This window comes from Heteronotia binoei, chromosome 14 (genome assembly GCF_032191835.1).
Source record: "Heteronotia binoei isolate CCM8104 ecotype False Entrance Well chromosome 14, APGP_CSIRO_Hbin_v1, whole genome shotgun sequence".
NCBI classification, from domain to species: Eukaryota; Metazoa; Chordata; class Lepidosauria; order Squamata; family Gekkonidae; genus Heteronotia; species Heteronotia binoei.
This window is the reverse complement of record NC_083236.1, coordinates 35,802,929-35,822,892: the sequence shown is the minus strand read 5'-3', so window position 1 is coordinate 35,822,892 and position 19,964 is coordinate 35,802,929. Positions and strand designations below refer to the sequence as shown.

General features: G+C 44.5%; 1 protein-coding gene across 1 annotated transcript in view; it reads right to left on the bottom strand.

Annotated features, from left to right (window-relative positions):
* Positions 1 to 7,389: 7,389 nt before the first annotated feature.
* Positions 7,390 to 19,964, bottom strand: part of CMC2 (C-X9-C motif containing 2) — a 34,471-nt gene continuing 21,896 nt past the window's right edge. Inside the window, exons 3-4 of the mRNA XM_060253666.1 lie at positions 10,401 to 10,472; positions 7,390 to 7,629 (exon numbers count right to left, since the gene is read on the bottom strand). Of these exons, the coding sequence (XP_060109649.1) occupies positions 7,549 to 7,629; positions 10,401 to 10,472 (153 nt within the window). The 3' untranslated portion in view covers positions 7,390 to 7,548. The remainder of the gene's footprint in view (positions 7,630 to 10,400; positions 10,473 to 19,964) is intronic.

The window sequence follows — 19,964 nt, the reverse complement described above, 5'->3', positions numbered from 1 at the left end:
GAAATGAAAATCTAGAATGTGACTGCTTATTGTAATCTGATTTACTTATTTAGTACATCTTTATCCTGTCCAGGGCTTTTTTCCCCCTGGGGGAACACATAAGAACATAAGAGAAGCCATGTTGGATCAGGCCAATGGCCCATCCAGTCCAACACTCTGTGTCACACAGTGGCCAAAAAAACGCCAGGTACCATCAGGTCTATCAGTGGGGCCAGGACATTAGAAGCCCTCCCACTGTGCCCCCCCCACAAGCAACAAGAAAACGGAGCATCACTGTTCTAGACAGAGAGTTCCAACAATATGCTGTGGCTAATAGCCACTGATGGACCTCTGCTCCATATGTTGATCCAATCAAGACATTTGTTCCATTCAATATATTTTATTTAGTTTATAAAGAAAAAAGTCAGGGGTTGGGGGATACAGAAAAAAAGAAGGGAGCAGATAGGATAAAATTAGCCATCATGTTTCCTGCATCATAATTCTACAAAATGTTATTCCATTATTTACATGGTCAAGGTTAGAAACTGTAATTTAATCCTTGATAATCTACTAGTTTACACCTATCAGGGATACAGGGATAGAGTATAATCAACCAACACATATGTTGATTCAATCAACACAGTGGAACAGAGTTCTGGAACCAATTTGTGAAAACAAAATTATAAAAAAAAGTTTAAAATTCCATGAAGGGCACCCCTGTATTTCTCCTTCATTTCCCTCTTGAGAGTTCTGGCACCTCTTTTTCCAGGAAAAAAGCCCTGATCCTACCCTACCCCTTGACCTGGAAAGCCCAGGCTAGCCCAGTCTCATTAGATCTAGGAAGCTCATGTATGTTTTGCTCCCTCTCAGGCCTCAGATTCAGCAGGAGCTCACAGGAGCACAGCCCTTGAACCTTTCTGAGGGTTCCCCCTCTTCCTCCCCACCTACCTTGTCCATTGAATAGTAGGTGCAGCTGCATAACAATCCCTGGATTAGGAGAGCAGCCAGCCAGCCAACTACCAGGAGCTTTGCCATGCCCCCAGCAGCCCTCATTAACCCCTGGAGAAGCCCACACCATCCTTTCTCTACTTCTTACGTGATTTTGGGCAGTGGGTAGCTTGCTGGCCTTTTGACTAGGGAGCCGGCCCAGGAGAGCCTCAGGCGAACGAGGCCTGTTTGGGCTGGCTGGATCTCTAGACAGCCCAAGCCAGCCTCACTCGCCCAGGGCTCTCCTTTCTTGCATCAGGTTGCTTTTGGCTGAGGTGCAGGATATGCTTATGAGGTATGCTCCCTCTAGTGGTTGATTCAATATTGCATTGGTTCATGCCCAGCACATCTCCCTGCAGATTTAAACTGCATGTTTTTGTGCCAGACTGATGTAATATTAAATACACCACAAGAGGGAGCAAGACGCATGAGGAACAGATTCCCCCCACCCCACCCCAAGCAAATGGAACTTTCAAGTGAGGAAAATGAGAATGCAGGAAAGTTCTAAATCCAGCTAGAAACCAGGTTGCCTAGATGCGAAACCCCTACTCTGTCATGGAAGCTTGCTGGGTGACCTTGGGCCAATCACTCTCTCTTTGAGCCTAACTGTCCTCCCAGGGTGGCAGTGAGGACGAAGATGGGGAAGGAAGAACCCAGTATGCTGCCCCAAGTTCCTTGGAAGAAATCAGCAATCAAAATGTACTGGGCAGATTTATAAACTGTTGAACTAATCCAATAACACCATTCTTTAAGTGCCATATATAACTACTTAACCACTTACTGTGTTCTATTACCAGAAATTTTGTTTTATTGTTGTGGCTTTCCATTTCAAGTGCACTCACAAATGGCAGCTTCTCCCAATTGGGAACCTCACACGAAGGCAGTATAGAGCATCATAAATGTCAATGCGCTGATTTAATGCGATTATCTGGGGAGCGTGATATTACAAACACCGTAACTTAGCATTGCTTGCGTATAAAACACCTTTATGACGGGTTTTATTAGTGGTGACATTAGAATTAGAAGCAAATTGAGAGGTGGTAAAAACCCCTACGCAGAAGCAGACTCTAAAAGGCAGCAGTGAAAATAACGTGTGCAAAACCCTGAGCAGGATTCTCTCAACAAGGCTGTTTCCTTTGGAAAAGAAGAGAGAAGAGAGATGAAATTTTCTAAAACCTTCTCAACCTATATTTCCGTATAGCAGGGGTGGCCAACGGTAGCTCTCCAGATGTTTTTTTGCCTACAACTCCCATCAGCTCCAGCCAGCATAACCAATGGCTGGGGCTGATGGGAATTGTAGGCAAAAAACATCTGGAGAGCTACAAATGGTTACCCCTGCTGTATAGGTTGACTAGATAGCATGCAAGCAGCACTAGCTTCTTCTACAACACTAGCTGTTTTAGCTCGTCTTTTGATTCTACACCGAGCCATGTCGGGCTAGGCCATTTGTGTACCTATTTTAGATTAAGTAGCAGAGATATAAATTTGATAAAGGACACAGAGAAACACAATTAAAACATGCTTAAAACATTAGCACTCGTTGGTCTTAAAGGTGCCCTATTTGTATTTCTCCCATGGGATCCAGGGAACTGGGCAAAGGAAGTTCTGGCCCTTTCATTCCTTCCCCAGGGGACCAGGATGGGGAGGAGACTCGGCCAATAGAAGGAAGAGAGGCTTGGCTCAGTAGCTCCACAGTGTGATTGAGAGAGCCTGGAAAAACAAGCTCTGTCTCCCCCCCTCCTTCCCAATAGAGGACCCTCAGCCAACTGAAAAGACAGAGGCTTTGCTCTGTAGCTCCTGTGCCATTGAGCAAGCCTGGCAAAGCAAGCTGTTAAGAAAAAGGAAGCAAGAGATAGGGAAGAGGAAGCAGATGACAGCCAGTTGCTCGAGGGCCTGATAGGAGCCTTCTGGGGGCCTGATTAGGCCCCCAGACTGCATGTTTGATACCCCTGCCCTAAGCAGTCTGGGACCAGTGTATCTGCAGGACCACGCCTTCTGGTACGTCCCCTGTCCCCCCCAAAAAGCATTATACTCAATGGATAACAACTTACTAGTGATCCCTGGCCTGAAAAGTATCCAGCTGTCCTCAACCAGAGCCAGGGCTCTCCAAGTCAAATTCAGGCCCTGTGGGATTTGATGCTGTTCCACAGGATATGTAAGACAGAGATGTTCTGCCGGGCCTACAGTTCACGCCAGTGAGGATTTCCATCTAGGCTCGACTCCCTTCCCGCCCCCCATCCATTTCCCCTTCCCCTGTGGGTTATTCTCCATTTACCATTCTTCCCTTTTTATGCACTAATTGATCAGTTGCCAGTAATATTGCAAGAGTGGTTTTAATAATTTTAAAATTAAGAATATTGTTTATATGGATATCATTGTCACCCACTCTGAGCCCTGCTGTACAGGGAAGGGCAGGCTATAAATATAATAAATAAATAAAAATCGTTTGAATAAAAAGAAAGCCCAGTTAATTGTGGGTTTTTTTAAAAAAAAAAAATCTTGAGAATACTAGACTAGGGTTTGGGAGGGCCAGGTTTGAATCTCCATTCTGCTATGGAAGCTTGCTGGGTAACCTTTAGCCACACAGTTTCAACCTAACCGACCTCACAGGATTGTTGTGAGGATAAAATGGAGAGAAAGAGAACGATGGAAACCACTCAGGGTCTGCCCCACTGAGGAGAAAAGCAGGATCTAAGTGAAGTATATAAAAATGTGCAGTTCATTTAATATTATTTTGCACATGCATGTTTTTAATGCAGTTTTATGGGAGCCACTGATGCCCAGCATTATTTAAGTAGGTGACCCAGCCAGCCACAATCCTGGGACAGAACTGATTTCACCTACTGTGTAGGTGCAGAAAGTGTCTGGAAGACAGACGGGAATGAGAGCTTCTGCTTCTCCAGCTCCTGTGCAACCGCAAAGCTGTTTGACGCGATGCCCGATTTGAATGGCAGCAAGACGAGTGGATCAAAGGCTTGGCTCACAAGTTGGTACAGCTGTCAAAAACAGGACACTGAGCTGTCAAACGTGTTTGTTGCAAGCTTCTCAGCATCCTGCATTTTGAAGGGTGTGGATGAGGGCTGGACAATCTCTGAAGCCATTAAAGGGCTAGGTAAGATCTATAGTAGTTGGCAACGAGACGTCACTATTCCGCTTAGTGGCTTGCTCTTCCCCACAGGCAGAAGCAAAATACAAGATGCAAAAGTCAGAGTTGTGCAAAGAAAAAAATATTGGCATCATTTAGACTTTTTTTTTTAAGCATACAGGTTACTCCCAGCCTTGGTTCCAATTAGGACTGCAACAAATGAAGGAATTCTGAGTCGATTTAACTGTATGAGATTCAATGGATGGATGAAGTCTGCTTAAGGTTGCATTACAGTTAATACAACAGTTCTGAAGTTTGAAAAGCACACTTTGTTTCTTTTAAATAAGTGTTACATTATTTATTTATCATAATATTTTTAACCCACCTTCCCAATAGTTCAGATTCAGCTTGCAATAAATAGAAAACTATATTGGCACAGCAAGAAAACAAACCAACACTCGATAATCTCTAAAAATAAAGACATTCTAAATCGGGGTGCCAACGGTAGCTCTCCAGATGTTTTTTTGCCTACAACTCCCATCAGCCCCAGCCATTGGCCATGCTCTAAGTGATATCCAAATCCCCTGCAAAATCTTGAGGAACACAGACTTGCAAGCTTTCCTAACCACTTCCAAGAGCTCACTGGGAGGGGGAGTAGAAAAAAAATTATAGAATTTGATAAATCAGCTATAAAAGGGGCACTTTCAAAAGATGCTGTTGCATATGGGTTCCTTTAGGGAGGCAGCCCTTTAGATCAGGGATGGCCAATGGTAGTTCTCCAGATGTTTTTTGCCTACAACTCCCATCAGCCCCAGCCAGCATGGCCAACGGCTGCGGCTGATGGGAGTTGTAGGCAAAAAAACTTCTGGAGAGCTACCTTTGGCCACCCCTGCTTTAGATATTTATCTGCCAAGTCCATGTTTATTCCACCCTTTCTCTACAGTTCTCAAAGCGGCAGACCTGGTTTCCCCCACATAACAACTTTGTGAGGCAGGCTAGGCTGCAAAAGAGGGATTGGCCAAGGGACATCCAGTGAGCTTCAGGGCTCAGTAGAGATTGGAACCTGCCTCTCGCAGATCCTAGTTTCACCCTCTGGCTGCTCTGCCACACTGGCTCACTGCAAGCCCCAACATATTGGAACCCAACAAAGCTGAGCCAGTTTGGTGTAGTGATTAAGTGTGTGGACTCTTATCTGGGAGAACCGGGTTTTAATCCCCACTCCTCCACTTGCACCTGATGGAATGGCCTTGGGTTAGCCGTAGCTCTTGCAGAGGTTGTCCTTGAAAAGGCAGCTGCTGTAAGAGCTCTCTCAGCCCCACCCATTTCACAGGGTGTCTGTTGTGGGGGAAGAAGATAAAGAAGATTGTAAGCCGCTCTGAATCTTTGATTCAGAGAGAAGGGCGGGGTATAAATCTGCAATTCTTCTTCTTTTTCTTAACATCAGCTGACTTTGAACATCAGCTCCTGGCTAGTCTCAGCGTCCTGACAGTCTCTGTCCTAAAGTAAGGGAAGCCTCTTCTAATGCGACCTTAATGGAGGCATTCCCATTTCTCTATCAGAGAGAAGGGAATACCTTGTCTAAGATGGTGCTCTTTTTGGCAATACTCAAAGCATTGGGGGAAACTGTTGCTTAATCAGGGGTGCTTTTTTAAGTCGATCACAAGGGTGGGTGGTTTTTTTGGCTGTTGTTGTTCACTGGATCTACCCGGTTCATTGACAAAGCATTACCACACGTATTTAAAAATCTATGTAACAAAGGAAATCACAGCATTGCGATTTTAATTGCTTGGGCTTCACCCTTGTGCAATTTAGAGGTATTCTTTCCTCTTCGTGAAGCACTTGATGAGAAGCCACAGATGTTAACCTTTCATGACTGGCAAGCTGGAGCACGTGTGCATGTTTGTGTCTTAAGAATGCAACACGTAATCCTAATTACTCTTCCCAAAGCTTGGTTGGTATGGTTATGCATTACATCCTGATCGCTGTGTTCTGCATGGAATGATAAAAACAGACAGGGAGTCTCCAAGAATAATTTTAAAAACGCATTTGTTGGGGCAACTAAAAAAGAGTTTAGGAAAATAAAACCAGCTTAGCTTGGTGCCCAGGCGACTGCAGTTTTGGTGCCAGATAAGCCTCAGTGGGGGAAAGTATGCCAATGTTGTATAGGAGACAAACATCCATCACACAAAAAACCCCAACATGTGTTCTGTGATATAATCCTCCATCACTCATTTTATCATTCTAAGCAAGACAGAGTCGTGTGGTTAGAGTGTTAGGCTAGAAGCTGGGAGAAAAGGGCAACTAAAATGATTGAAGGATTGGAACACTTTCCCTATGAAGAAAGGTTAAAGCTGCCCTGAGCCTGCCTTGGTGGGGAGGGCGGGGTATAAATAAAATTGTATTATTATTATTATTATTATTAAAGCACTTGGGGCTCTTTAGCTTGGAGAAATGTCAACTAAGGGGTGACATGATAATGTCGACTAAGGGATTTTACAAGATTATGCATGGGGTAGAAAAAGAAGTACTTTTCTTCCTTTCTCACAATACAAGAACTCGTGGGCACTCAATGAAATTGCTGAGCAGTTGGGTTACAATGGATAAAAGGAAGTACTTCTTCACTCAAAGGGTGATTACCACATGGAATTCACTGCCACAGGAGGTAGTGGCAGCTACAAGCATAAACGGCTTCAAGAGGGGATTGGATAAACATATGGAGCAGTGTGTGTGTGTGCGCCTCATCAGTGGCTATTAGCCACAAGGTATAGATGGAATTCTCTGTCTGAGGCAGTGATGCTCTGTATTCTTGGTGCGGGGGGGGGAACTAGTGGGAGGGCTTCTAGTGTCCTTGCCCCACTGGTGGACCTCCTGATGGCACCTGGTGTTTTTGGCCACTGTGTTGCACAGAGTGTTGGACTGGGTTGGCCATTGGCCTGGTCCAACATGGCTTCTCTTATGTTCTTATGACTCACCCAGGTTAAAATCCTCACTCTGCCATGGAAGCTTGCTGGGTGACCTTGGGTTAGTTACGCTCTCTCAGCCTAGCCCACGAGCTTATTGTGAGGATAAAATGGAGAAGAAGAGAATGATGTAAGCCACTTGGGAGAAAGGCAAGGTATAAATAGCAAAAGAAAGAAAGCTCTGTGAATATGCTTATATCTCATTATTTTGCCATGGTATTCCCTTCAAAACAAACTGTGTGCGCTCATGTGTCATTTTCTTTTTCAATGAAATCACAAATAATCTTTAAAAAAGGGGGGAAAATGGTCAAAGCAAATTGTACTCTGCAGAGTCTTTTGTCAGGCAATCCAAAAGAGCCACTAATGCCTCAAGAGCCATTAGGTTCCAAATGCGGCCAATTTTTATTACAAACACGTCAGAGTCTCTCTCGCCTGCATTCCAGGAATCAGAAAACGTCAGGGGCAACCTGCTCCTTCAGTGGCCTGTCTTCTGGACGCTGGGCTGACCGCCAACCCAGACACCAGCTCTGCAGAGCTCTACTCCTGCATTGGGATATTCCTCAATTTCTGCCTCAATTCTTCTGCATGTGCATGGCTCTTGGCTCTTTTATCTTGATACTGGAAGGAAGAAAACAAGGCAATAAATGAATTATAGATAAGTTATGTCACTCCATTTAAATGCAGCATTAGCTGGATCATTCAGGAAGGGGGGGGAATTGTTGGACACAAATTATATTTGCATTGGCAAAAAAATCCACATACACACCACAATATGATTATTTAATCTACATCTTTAGCAACTCTATTTGCTTTAGATAGAATGCAGCTTGCAAAAAACAAAAGCAAAAAAGAACAAAATTAGCATTCTCCCAGGCATCAAAAGCCTTCCAGCTGATATTTAAACATGTGCCTCTGTGACTGTGAAAAGAAGAAAACTGTATAAGCAGTGCTAGCTAGAAAGCCAAAACCCCAGGCAAAACAGGAATATGGCTACATATATCAAGCCCTATATATGTACATGCACTAGAAGCAACAACAGAGGAGTAACAGCGACATACTTTTCTCAGGAAAACTGGGAACAGAAAAGCAAAAACGGGGTGGGGAGTGAAAAATATGCACAGTCTCCGCAAAACCTAGGATCTCAGCAGGATGTTACTCCCCTCTGACCTAGGCTGCATTCAGATGTTATGATAAACAGAGGTCGGGCCACAATAGAGGCTTGCTATTCGGCTCACTTCAGCCTCCTCCCATCCAATAAATGGAGTCACCCGGAGGCTTCTGAGTTTGGGTATCCTTGAGTCAACCTGTGAATCTCCATAGCATTCAGCTGCAGGTGGCAGACTGACCAGGAGTTTGTTTGCAAGGGCCATGGCTCAGGGTGGAGCATCTGCTGGGCACAGAGAAGGTCTCAGGTTCAGTCCCTGGCATCTCCAACCAAAAGGAGCAGGCAATATGAAAGGCCTGAGAACCTGCTCCCAGTCTGAGTAGTCAAGTGCTGACTTCAATGGACCCGTGGTCTGATGCAGTATAAGGCACCAAGATCCTGTGTCGTCCTACAAACTGGGATTCTAACCTTTGGGTTTAATCCCAAAAATGGAGCGGGGAAGAGAGTGCGCAAGCAGGACAAGCAAGATATATTTATGCTTGTTCTAGACAACCAACCAACACATGCTTACATGTTCCCTATTTTTTAAGAACTAGAGCGCTAGTGGGGGGGGTGTGTGTTAAAACACGGCCTCCCACTCAATCTCCTCTCCATGGCACAAAGCAAGTTCCACTAACATCTCTGCCCATGGTTAAGGTTCACCATTACTAGCCTTGCCCTGCTTCAAAGTCAGGTTCAAATCCCCATTTTAAAAAAGCATTAGGACTCTGTTGACTTAAAGTTTTTAAGCAAGCCTCAAGCCTTTTCGGAAGATAACAGCTGGGGGGTGTCTGAATGCACAATCTCTTAAGCGTGCCCTTAAACATGGATCCGCAATTTAGAGTGCAGAACCCATACCAGCTGAAAGCAAACCTAAATATGAGGGCCGATCTGTATTCTAGGTTGAAAACTCCATCTCAGGCCTGGGCTAGAATCAGATGGTAGAATCGGTAGACTGCAGGTGGGAGGGCGCATCTTTGAATGTTCCCCCCACAGAACAACTATATATGAGTCAAAGAGCAGCTTATCAAGACACGTTCTAGCTTTGCCTTTTTTTGTATACTGGACCAGCTTTCCACTTAAGAGAGAATTATTAATCTGTACTCAGAAGCAGCAGAGCACATTCTAACAGCTATGCAATCCGCTACCTAATAAACCACTTCATGCTTTTGCACCAGGCCTTAGTAATAATTCTCGCTTATCCACATGGGGGGAGGGACTTGTGCGGTTTCCCTGTTGCTGCTGCCAATGCAATGCAGTGGTAATAGAACTAAGTTGGAGTCCAGTAGCACCTTTAAGACCAATGAAGTTTTATTCAGAATATAAGCTTTCATGCGCATGCACACTTCATCAGTGATGAATCAGACAATGCAGTAGTAAGTCGGCTTCCATGTGACAGGTGTCCTTACATTTTCCCTGTCCTACTTCCCCCAGCACTAGCCACTTCACCCCCACCCCAGTGCACCATCTGAGCTTTTTCTGTTTTGTTTTTAACTGACAATTGAATATAGCTACAGTATTATAACAATGTATGTACTAGGTTCTCAAAATTCTCAGCTATCTTTTAAAAAATCTCTAGTCCCTTCCCTTGTGGAGATATAAAAGGAAAGGCATATGTCTGCAATGAAAGGGACCAGAGATTTTTTTTTAAACGATAGCTGGGATTGCAGAGAACCTAACAGACACATTGTTATAAAATCACTACGATATAATGATATTCAACTATCAAACACTTAAAAAAAAAAAAAACCTTTGGTGGTGTTGGGAGGAAATGGCCTCCATGGGGATTGGGACAGGGGAAATGGATGCCACATGGACAGAACCAGGAAAATCCAAACTTTCTCGCCCACACAGCAGCCATCCAGATCTTTTTCAGAACCTTGCAGCAAAGCAGGCTTGGAAAGATCAGAGAAAAGTCAGGGAATACCTTGAGAGATAAACAAATACACATCAATGCTCTGCAGAAGCAGGGTGGGGAAAACGCTTCCCCAAACCACCCAATCAAGGGTTTTTTTCCTGAGAAATGACTTTCATATTCCAACAACAGACTGCAAGGTTTTTTGTTTGTTTTTGCATATATCCAGATTGACCCTAGGCTCACCAGGAGAAATGAACGTTTAAAACGGCACTTTGGGATACTGGGTTGGATCTTACCATTCTCTTCCAACTAAGCAAGGAGTCTTGCTTCAGAGCAAAAGATCGCTTACATGGTAGAAGAAAGGCCTGAAGGCTACCAGAGGCTTACCTCTCTCTTTAAGCACTGCCTCATTTCTCTGTCGAGATGGTTACAATGGCCCAAATATTTCATGATGGAGTGCTGAGGGGCAGAAAAAGAACAGTTTTAGAATGCCAACTTTTGCCTTTAAAAGAAGAAGAAAGCTGTGATCTTCAGGTCCCTGTCTGTGCTAGTAGAAAAAAATGTTCTGATGGCAAGAGACAGTATTTAGACTGGTTTATTCTGTGCAAATGTCCTACCTCTTCCTGAAGAGTCTTTTAATTGATATTAAGCATATCCCCAAAACCTACTTGAAGCAAGCCAGGAGAGGACATGCACAATCCAAGACAAACCTGCACTTTGACAGGCAACTTATTAATAACAGTCCCTGTTCATTGAGAAGCCAGTCCTATAACTGAGTCACACAAGGAGCTTTGTCGGTGTTGCCAAGTACAGATAAATGTACTCACAAAAACAGCACTAACTACATGCAAGTAAAGTCTGGAAAGCCGTAGGAGCAGAAAAGAATCAACTTCTACAGCAAAGATTCAGGAGGGCTGAACCAAGAGCTCTATAGAGGGAAGCTCTTAAGACTTGAGGAGAGATCCAGAAAACGGTGTGACAAATTTTTCCCTACATAGTAATTTTGAGTTATGATTTCAAAAGGTTAAAGAATCAAAGCATTTCAAGCAGAATACTGTGAACCCATTTCCTGCTGGCTGGATCCTTCTGCAGTTGAGTTGGATCCAGTGCAGTTTTTTTCTGTAAAAGAACTTCCCCTCTGATATGAGGACCAAGAAGTCACTGTATCCAACCCATGGTTTGTAAAGGTAAAGGTAGTCCCCTGTGAAGCACCAGTGGTTTTCGACTCTGGGGTGATGTTGCTTTCACAACGTTTTCACCGCAGACTTTTTACGGGGTGGTTTGCCATTGCCTTCCCCAGTCATCTACACTTTCCCCCCAGCAAGCTGGGTACTCATTTTACCCACCTCGGAAGGATGGAAGGCTGAATCAACCTGGAGCCGGCTACCTGAACCAGCTTCCACTGGAATCAAACTCAGGTCGTAAGCAGAGGGCTCCGACTGCAGTACTGCAGCTTTACCACTCTGCGCCACAGGTTTGTACATTCAGGTAATTCCCCTTCCACTTCCATTAGCCTGGTGGGGCGTGGGACCAGATTCTTTCACTCGGTCTCCTCTCTCCACATTACACAGTAAGCCATTTTTTAAACTCTGGCTCAGCCCTCCTTCCCTACTGAAGTTCAGCCTAAACACACGTAACTGGAACAAATACATATTCTCTTCATTTATTCTTGCCCTCTAACTTCTTTCCCCTTCCCTTATACCAAGTTTTAGATCAGGGGTGGGGAACCTTTTTTCTGCCAAGGGCCATATAGATAGATATTTATAACATCATAAAAAATTATCAACTTAAAAAACAGTGCTCTGCTGAGGAAGAATGATTCAGGCCAGCAAAATTAATGCAAATGATTGTTTTTCTATTTGAAGTCATGTGGAGAGAACCTAATCTGGCCCACACACACAGCCTGCTGCCCTAGGCAAATGCATAGGCCCAGGGTTTTTTTGTAGAAAAAGCCCAGCAGGAACTCAGTAGCATATTAGACCACATCCCCTAATATTAGCATATTAGGCCACACACTCATTAGCATATTAGGCCACACCATCTGGGATAATCAAGTGAACGGTGACAGTAACTTTTCCAGGCCCTGCAGCAATTCTGGCCGGCCAGCCAGGCCCCAGGGAGGCTGCCGCACAATACATCTGGGCCCTGTGATCGCTGCCTGGCCCAGGGGAGGCTGCTGCACAGCACGGCTGGGCCCCACGATCCTCGCTGGCCAGTCAGGCCCCAGGGAAGTTGTCACATGGCTCGGTTCAGTCCAGCAACCCCCGAGGGCCATATCAAGTGACCTCGAGGGCCATATACAGCCCTCGGGACAGAGGTTCCCCACCCCTGTTTTAGATCATATATTCCCTGGGGCAGTGACCTGTCTTATACATCGATGGTGCCACGTTAATTAATATGATTGCTAAAGTTGAGGAACAGTTCAAAACCAGTTGGCAATTTTAAAAAAAATGAGCAGGGGTAGGTAACATGCTGCCCATGGGCACCACTGTGCTCCCAATACCTTTTGTGGCACCAGCCAAATGTTTTTAGAATGAGGGCAGAGCCAAGTGGGGCTTATGCCCAGCAAAGCTTCTGATTAGCCACTGAAGATCTGATTGGCTCTGAAGATTTTTAAAAAACATTGCTTTGACAGCAGCTGCCACCACAGCCCACAGATTTTCTGCATGTGACTGAAGGAAAGCTGTGGCAGCCATTTTGTGGCTGGCTCCATTTTTACAGCAGTCATTTTGTGGGTGTGCCCACCATGTTGTGTTAGAATTCCAAAAGTGCCCACAGGCTCAAAAAAGCTCAGGGACCTCTGAGGTAGAGGAAACCGCTGAGAAGTCACACAAGCATCTTTACATCTCAGCTGAGAAGGAGAACGAGGATAGGACAGGAAGTTTAGCCTGCATGTATCTCCAAAAGGATGCCTGAGGTGGTGCAGAAGAACCCAACCTGCCCTCCCTTTCTCTCCTCTAAAAGTCTAATACCTGAAGGAACCCCCTAAAAAAACCCAGTTTGTACAAGGAAATTTCATACATCTCTAAACAATTTGTTATTTTATGCTACCCATTTTTTCCTACCCCCAAACACCATATTAATAAATACAGAAGCACAAGGATACAAAATAAGCCACATTAATTCCTGGTGCACTTTTGAGCAGCTCAGAGAAATGTTGGAAAAGCAGTTTGGATAGAGCATCGATGATGAGGAGGGAGAGGGGGGGGGAGGATGAGGATGAGGATGAGGATGGTGATGATGCAAATTCTACTGGATGCACCTACATCCTTGTGCATGTGGTTTTGTTTATTATCATGGCCACAGCTCAAAATCAAGCACTAATACCTTGTGGGTTAAGGATTCTGCTGCCCCAAGAAGCATCCAGGAAAAAAAGAGAGAGAAATCTGACTTTTAGGCTAGAAAAAAGACTCGCCTAGTTTTGTCTGATCACACACACAAAACTTCTAAGTTTAGACACCAAGGTCCATGTTTCTGTTCAAAAAAGCCAAACTCTTCTCAGAACAATAAAACCCGTACTTTTATAACAACTCAAACACTCTTTCATGAACAACAGTGAGAAAAACAGAATGGCATTTCTTCTTTTGCAAGTATTCTTATTTGAGCAACTTTATTTATTAGTGACTGCAGTATTTTTAATTAATAAGCTCCATTTTTTTTAAAAAAAAGTATATGTAGTATGATATTAAACAATCTACATATTTTACTTCCACATCAATTGAGTTACTTTCAATAAACAGATTAACAATTGCTACAATTCTAAAATGTAAATACACAACTGCTTGTCAATTTTGAGCAGCGGAGATCTTACTGATACCATCTCTCTTAGGTCAAAGGGCTCAAAGAAAACTATGGGCAGTTAAACTCCCAACATTCCTCCATCCTGCTCAAATTCCGTGAGGTGCTCAACTGAACAATGGGGTGGGGAAAGACAACAGCAACACTTTGATACTGGCTGGAACCAGTAACTAATGTCAGCAACACTCTAGGAATCTTCTCAAACCCTATGGTTTCTACCATAGAGACAGGGCAAAAGCCTAGACCACCACTGACCTAGAAGTGACATCAACATATTGCCAATGTCCTTTTTCTCATGCTGTGTCTGCAAAAGTCTTCCAGGGGTTCCAGGCATGTGGCTGGGAACCCTACCAGTACATCGGCTCCATTTTTTTATAACCCTGATTTTACTGCAGCTGTGTTTGTATAGGACTTTCATGCATTCAAAGAAATTGGCATAGATTCACTCATTAACCCTGATAACAACCTGTATGGCATAGCAGCACTGTTTCAAATGGCAGGAGCTAAGGAAGCATGGCAAGCCTAAGTCCACTTAGTAAACAGAAAGGAGCTTCCAGATTTGTAGTCTAATCTTTTAGACATTAGCTAGTACCAGGTCTTGATTCAAATCTTCAAAGTTCAAGGGTGTTACCTCAGAAAAATTGCCCAAACAATCAAGTCTTGTGAGCCCTGAAAGAAGGGGGAGAGGGGGAGAGAGACTAAACTACACATGCCAACAATGGCTGCAATCACACCATTTGCTCCCTGGATCAATATTGCTTAATGTGGATTAGTTAATGCTTTTTAACAGCCTTTTAACCACCCTCTTGTACTCACAATCAGGCAGTCTGGAGAGGATTTCTGTTCTAATTGGAATGCAACCTTCCTAAATGGAGTGGCAATCGGAGCAGTTCACGTTTGCAATTGTAACTACAGAACTAGGGGGCGGGGGGGGGGTGGCAATTATTCTCAATTAATGCAGAGAGCGTGATCTTGGCCAAAAGCATCATTTCTCCTGCTCTGGAGACAAAGAGCACAAAATGTTGCCACAATGTGGCAACGGCAAATAACGTTCTGTGTTTTTTTAGGAACCAACATTAAATAAACGTTTAAAAATAAAACAGAACGAACATTTGAAAACGTTTACTTAAACCTTTCTGCGAAGTAGCTCTAAGGCAAAATGCAATGAAAACCATATGGATAGACAGCAAATCAAAATCCAGCGGTTCCCATTCCATGTAATCCTATCCTGAAAACCAATTGTTTATGAGACATCCCACCCTATTCCAGCCCCCCTCCCCACCAGTTGCTCCTCCACTGCAGATTGTCCAAGCTGCCTATCGAAGTCTGGCAATGAGAACTGCTAAATGTGACTTCCAACCAATGCTCCCTCTAAGCTGTGGAGTCTTGTGAGCAAAAATTCTACTTCCCGAGCTACTGGCATTAAAGTTGTGAGCTACTGCATAAATTAATTTGCTCTGGGGGGGCATTTTTCCTGAGCTAAGACAAAAACGTGTGAGCCGGAGGCTAAAAAACCCCGTGAGCTAGCTCACACTAACTCAGCTTAGAGGGAACACTGCTTCCAACATATAGGGTTGCCAGGTCCTCCCTGACGACCAGTTGGAGATGGGGGGTGGGACAGAGCTGCCAGATCCAGACTGAGAAAATCCTGGAGATTTGGGGATGGAGCCTGGGGAGAATAGGGACCTCGGTGGGGTACAAGGTACAATGCCATAGCGTCCACCCTCCAAAGAAGCCTTTTTCTCCAGGTAAAGTGATCTCTGTAATCTGGAGATGGTGCTTTCAGGGAATCTCCATGTCCTACCTGGAAGCTGGCATGGCCACAACATGCAGGTAGCACACCAAGATATTTTCCACTCTTAAACCTTACAGGGAATGAATATGCACCTTAATAGGAAGGCAAGGAAAATGCCACGAGAAGCTTCTTTACAGTCAGGAGGGAAACTGGAAGTGCTAAGCAAAGCTCTGGAGGAACAGATGGCAATGCTTATGATAGTTACAAGCACAACAGGACAAGAAAGGGAGAGAAGTTTTACTACTGGAAAAGAAGTTGCTTTTTGTTGTCGGTGCTATTTATTACCAGTTCTTTTCCTGGTGACGGGGGAAGAATGGGGTGGCAGTGGTGGTGGGAAAGGTTGTTCAACAGCCATCCAACAAGGACCTTCTTCTGATGTAGTCTAAACCAATTAGGGATCCTATGGGCTGAGGAACAATCTGATACTTGGCTACATCACAGTGCAATAAAACAAAATTAGAACAGTATGCACTGCACTTAGGCTTGCCACTCCCCAGTTGTGTAACAAAACACAAGGCACCATGGTCTCTAAGCTAGACAAAAACAATGAAAAGACCATGCAATTCACAACAAACATATATATATATATATAATAACAATGTAGAACAGTAAGACAATATTGGTAAAGTAACAGTCCATGAATGGTGAAAAACCTTTTCAGTCCAAACAAGGTGTTCTACAAATATGGTCCCATAGAGAGTGCTTTCCTCCTTTCTTCCACTAGCCAATGGGACTTCTCTTGAAGAGACAAGCTTCCAAACAGGAGAAAAGGATCCCTGAGCCCGACTTGCTATTCAAATGTAAGCAGTTTCATGTCTTCTTCAAGAGCTCCTTTCTCAATTAGTGTCTCAACCAAGTGTTTTTTCAAATGGAACACAGTGGCCTCCAGCAATCACACAGAGCCTAAGCTTCACCAGTATCATTGGGCTATTAGTTCTACTCCCCAGTTGAGGGCAGGGAATCTCCCATTTTTGCGGGTTCCTAGCTGGCGGGAGAAAATCCCCCCCCCCCAACAGCAACATCATGTGACATGCCTACATCACCCAGAAGTGATGTGGGCATATGGGGGGCAATACTCTAGTTTTGCGGCAATGGTTTGAGGGCCATTTTAACTTGCTTTTTGCCCAAAAACCAGCACGTCACCCCAATGTGCCTAGTCACTTCTGGGTGATGTAGACACGGTGCATAACATCCTTTCTGGTGATGTCAGCATGTTGGGGGCGACACTTCCAGTTCCTGGAATGACCCCACCCCACCTGCCAGTGACTCAAACACACCTGGCAACCTGTACCTGCTCAGAATAGGCATCCTGACAAGGCCACGCAGCCTTTCAAGGGTGCTGTTTGATGCTATCAGGAAATCCAATCATATGAGGGTGACGCTTCCTGTCCTCACTCTGAGCTCAGCCTGCTTCATACTCCCCCCGCCCTGTGAAGTTGTCAGTGTTGCGGATGATTTTCACAGGAGGTGTTTCAGAAATCATCTGCGCCCCATGCTCAGTCCTCATCACCACAGGCAACTAGTTCAATGGCAACTCCAACAAATCACCAAAGCCTTTAAAGAACCAGCATTCAGTTTTTAGGCATCATCCAGGTCTTCACATCTGCATCTAATTCTTAGTGGCATCAACAAAGGTATGTTGTGTCCCATTTGCCAGACACATCTCTCATCAACCCCAATGGCTTGGATCCAATGACTTCCTTCCACAAAGTAATACGTCTTTCTTCATCAGTCTCTTCCCATCAGATGAAGACCTTTCTCTTTATGAAAAGAAACCACTAGAGCCGGCCTAATAAATGCAACAGATTGCTTTTGTGGATCCCACATGAAACAATTGAGGAGACTGAAGAGCTTCAAAGAAAATAATAGACGTTAGCTATTGACAAGAAGCAGAAAAGATTTGTGCAAATATGAAGCTGGAAAGAAAGGAATTCCTATCAGTGGCAGGGGAGGATACGTAGCAACAGTACTTTACCTACTTCTACAAGAACACAATTAGGTTTCTGTAGCACCTCAAAGGCTAACAAAACTCTTCAGGGTATAAACTTTGTCAGATGCAAGAAATCTTGCATCTGACAAAGTGAGCACTGCTTATACCCTGGAAAAATCTGTTGGCCTCTAAGGTCCTACTGGACTCAAGTTTTGTTGCACCACTACAAACCAATACAGCTACCACCTGACACTTTCTTCTGCAATTAGCTCTGTGGTCTGGAAAAAAATTCTAATTTTCAATACAACAGTTGCACTTCCTTCATCTTTATGCTGAGCATGGCTTTTCAAAACACATGAACAAAAAAGCCAGGCTTGTGTTTCTGTTCTTCTAGTAATCAAATATACTTCTCAACTAGAACTGATCAGGACATGCATCTTGTGGATGCGTAATTACATGTAATGATTCACTTATTTTCAGTCATGAAAGGGTTCATGAATGCCAATTCAGAGAAGGATTCCCTCGCAGACAGGGATAGTCACTGATGTTGCTATTGATGAATTCTGCCAAGCAGAAGAGACAGCTTTTAATTATCCATTACTGTTATAATTAGACAGCAACGACAAGCTTCTTGCTGCTCAAGAGAACAATGGCACTTGATGAGCACGAGTGAGACCAGGCCACTTCTACAGGATACACTTGCAGCATCGTTGCTCTGGTGCAGCATCTGAAACGTCTATGTTTGAAAACTGAGAGCCAAACAAACGAGAACCTAGTCATTCTGAGGACATCCAAAAATACTTTTGGCAATCATATATGAAGCTGTCTTATCCAGGCTATCCGTCTGTCCTTATATTGCCTTCTCTGCTATCTGGTAGAAAGAGTTCCCTCCATCGGAAGCAGAGTGGCACCCTTCTGAGCTCATGGCTTTTAATGGTCTTAGAAAAATGCAACATTACTTAGAATAGCACTGAAAAAATCACAGAACTGTCTCTGTGTCCAGGGGTCGCAAGAAGTCAACCAGGACTTACAGGCATACATGCACACAGACACATGCATACACAAATATTAACAAAACAAAACCACAAAACTGTGAGATGCCAAAGATTAAATTTGAGAATTTTTGCATGCAAGAGACATTGCTTCACAACCAGGGGTGTCGAACTCACTCATTATGAGAGATGGATCTGACATAAATCTGACCTTTTCGAGCTGGACCATGTGTGTCATAAAATATAATACAGTGGGTTCTATGCATGGATGAGGCAAAGGATAAGTGATAACAAGCTCTTTATTAAGTACAGCATGGTCGGTGGCTGCACTAACAAGACTGAGAACTGGGCAACAAGGCCAAACCTATATACATCTTTGGGTTCCCACACAAGCACATTATTGGGTCATAGAACCACAGAGTTGGAAGGGACCTCAAGGGTCAACTAGTCCAACCCCCTGCACAATGCAGGAAACTCACAAATACCTCCCCCTAAATTAACAGGATCTTCATTGCTGTCAGAAGGCCATCTAGCCTCTGTTTAAAAACCTTCCAAGGAAGGAGACCCCATAAGGAGAAGCGTTGCAGGCCAAAATGACGGGCAGTCGCTCATCAAAGTGCACCAGCAAGCTATTCGAAGTTAAAATGTTCTTTACTGCCTGGAAGGCAGTGGCTTGCTGGCGACCCCAAACCCATGGTGCCCTTTTGTCCAACAGTCTATGCAAGGGTTCCTCTACTGCCGCCTTGTGGGGAAGAAAGGGGTGGTAGAAGTTGAGGAGGCCCAAGAAAGATTGTAGTTCCGCCTTATTGGTGGGGGCAGGTGTGTCGCAAATGGCCTTTATTTTGTCCTGTGCCGGGTGGATTCCGCTCACGTCCACCATATACCCCAGAAAGTCAATGGTGGGCACCCCAACATACACTTCTCCCATTTGACCTTTAACCCCCACCACGTCGAAACACTGCAACACCGTCCAGAGGCGGGCAGCAAATTCTTCTTTGGTGGCCGCTGCTATCAGCACATCATCGAAGAACGGCTGGACACTGGGGACACCTTTAAAAAGAGAGTCCATTAAGTTCTGGAAGATCCCAGGGGCCACGCTAACACTGAACTGCAGGTGCTTGACTCAGAAGGCCGCCCAGTGCGCTACGATGGTTTGGGCCTCCACTGTGGTGGTGTCCACAGAGAGCTGCTGATACACCTGGGCCAAATCAAGTTTGCCAAAAAAAATTGCCCCCACTAAAGAAGCTAGCATGTGGCTTACAACTGGAACCTGATATGCATGACCCTTCAGCACCTTGTTTATCGTGCATTTGTAATCAGCACAAATGCAGATGCTGCCATTGGGTTTGACCGGGGTGATGATGGGGGTCTCCCATTTTGCATTAGCGACCGGTTCCAGAATCCCTTGGGCCATGAGGCAGTCTAGCTCCTAAGTT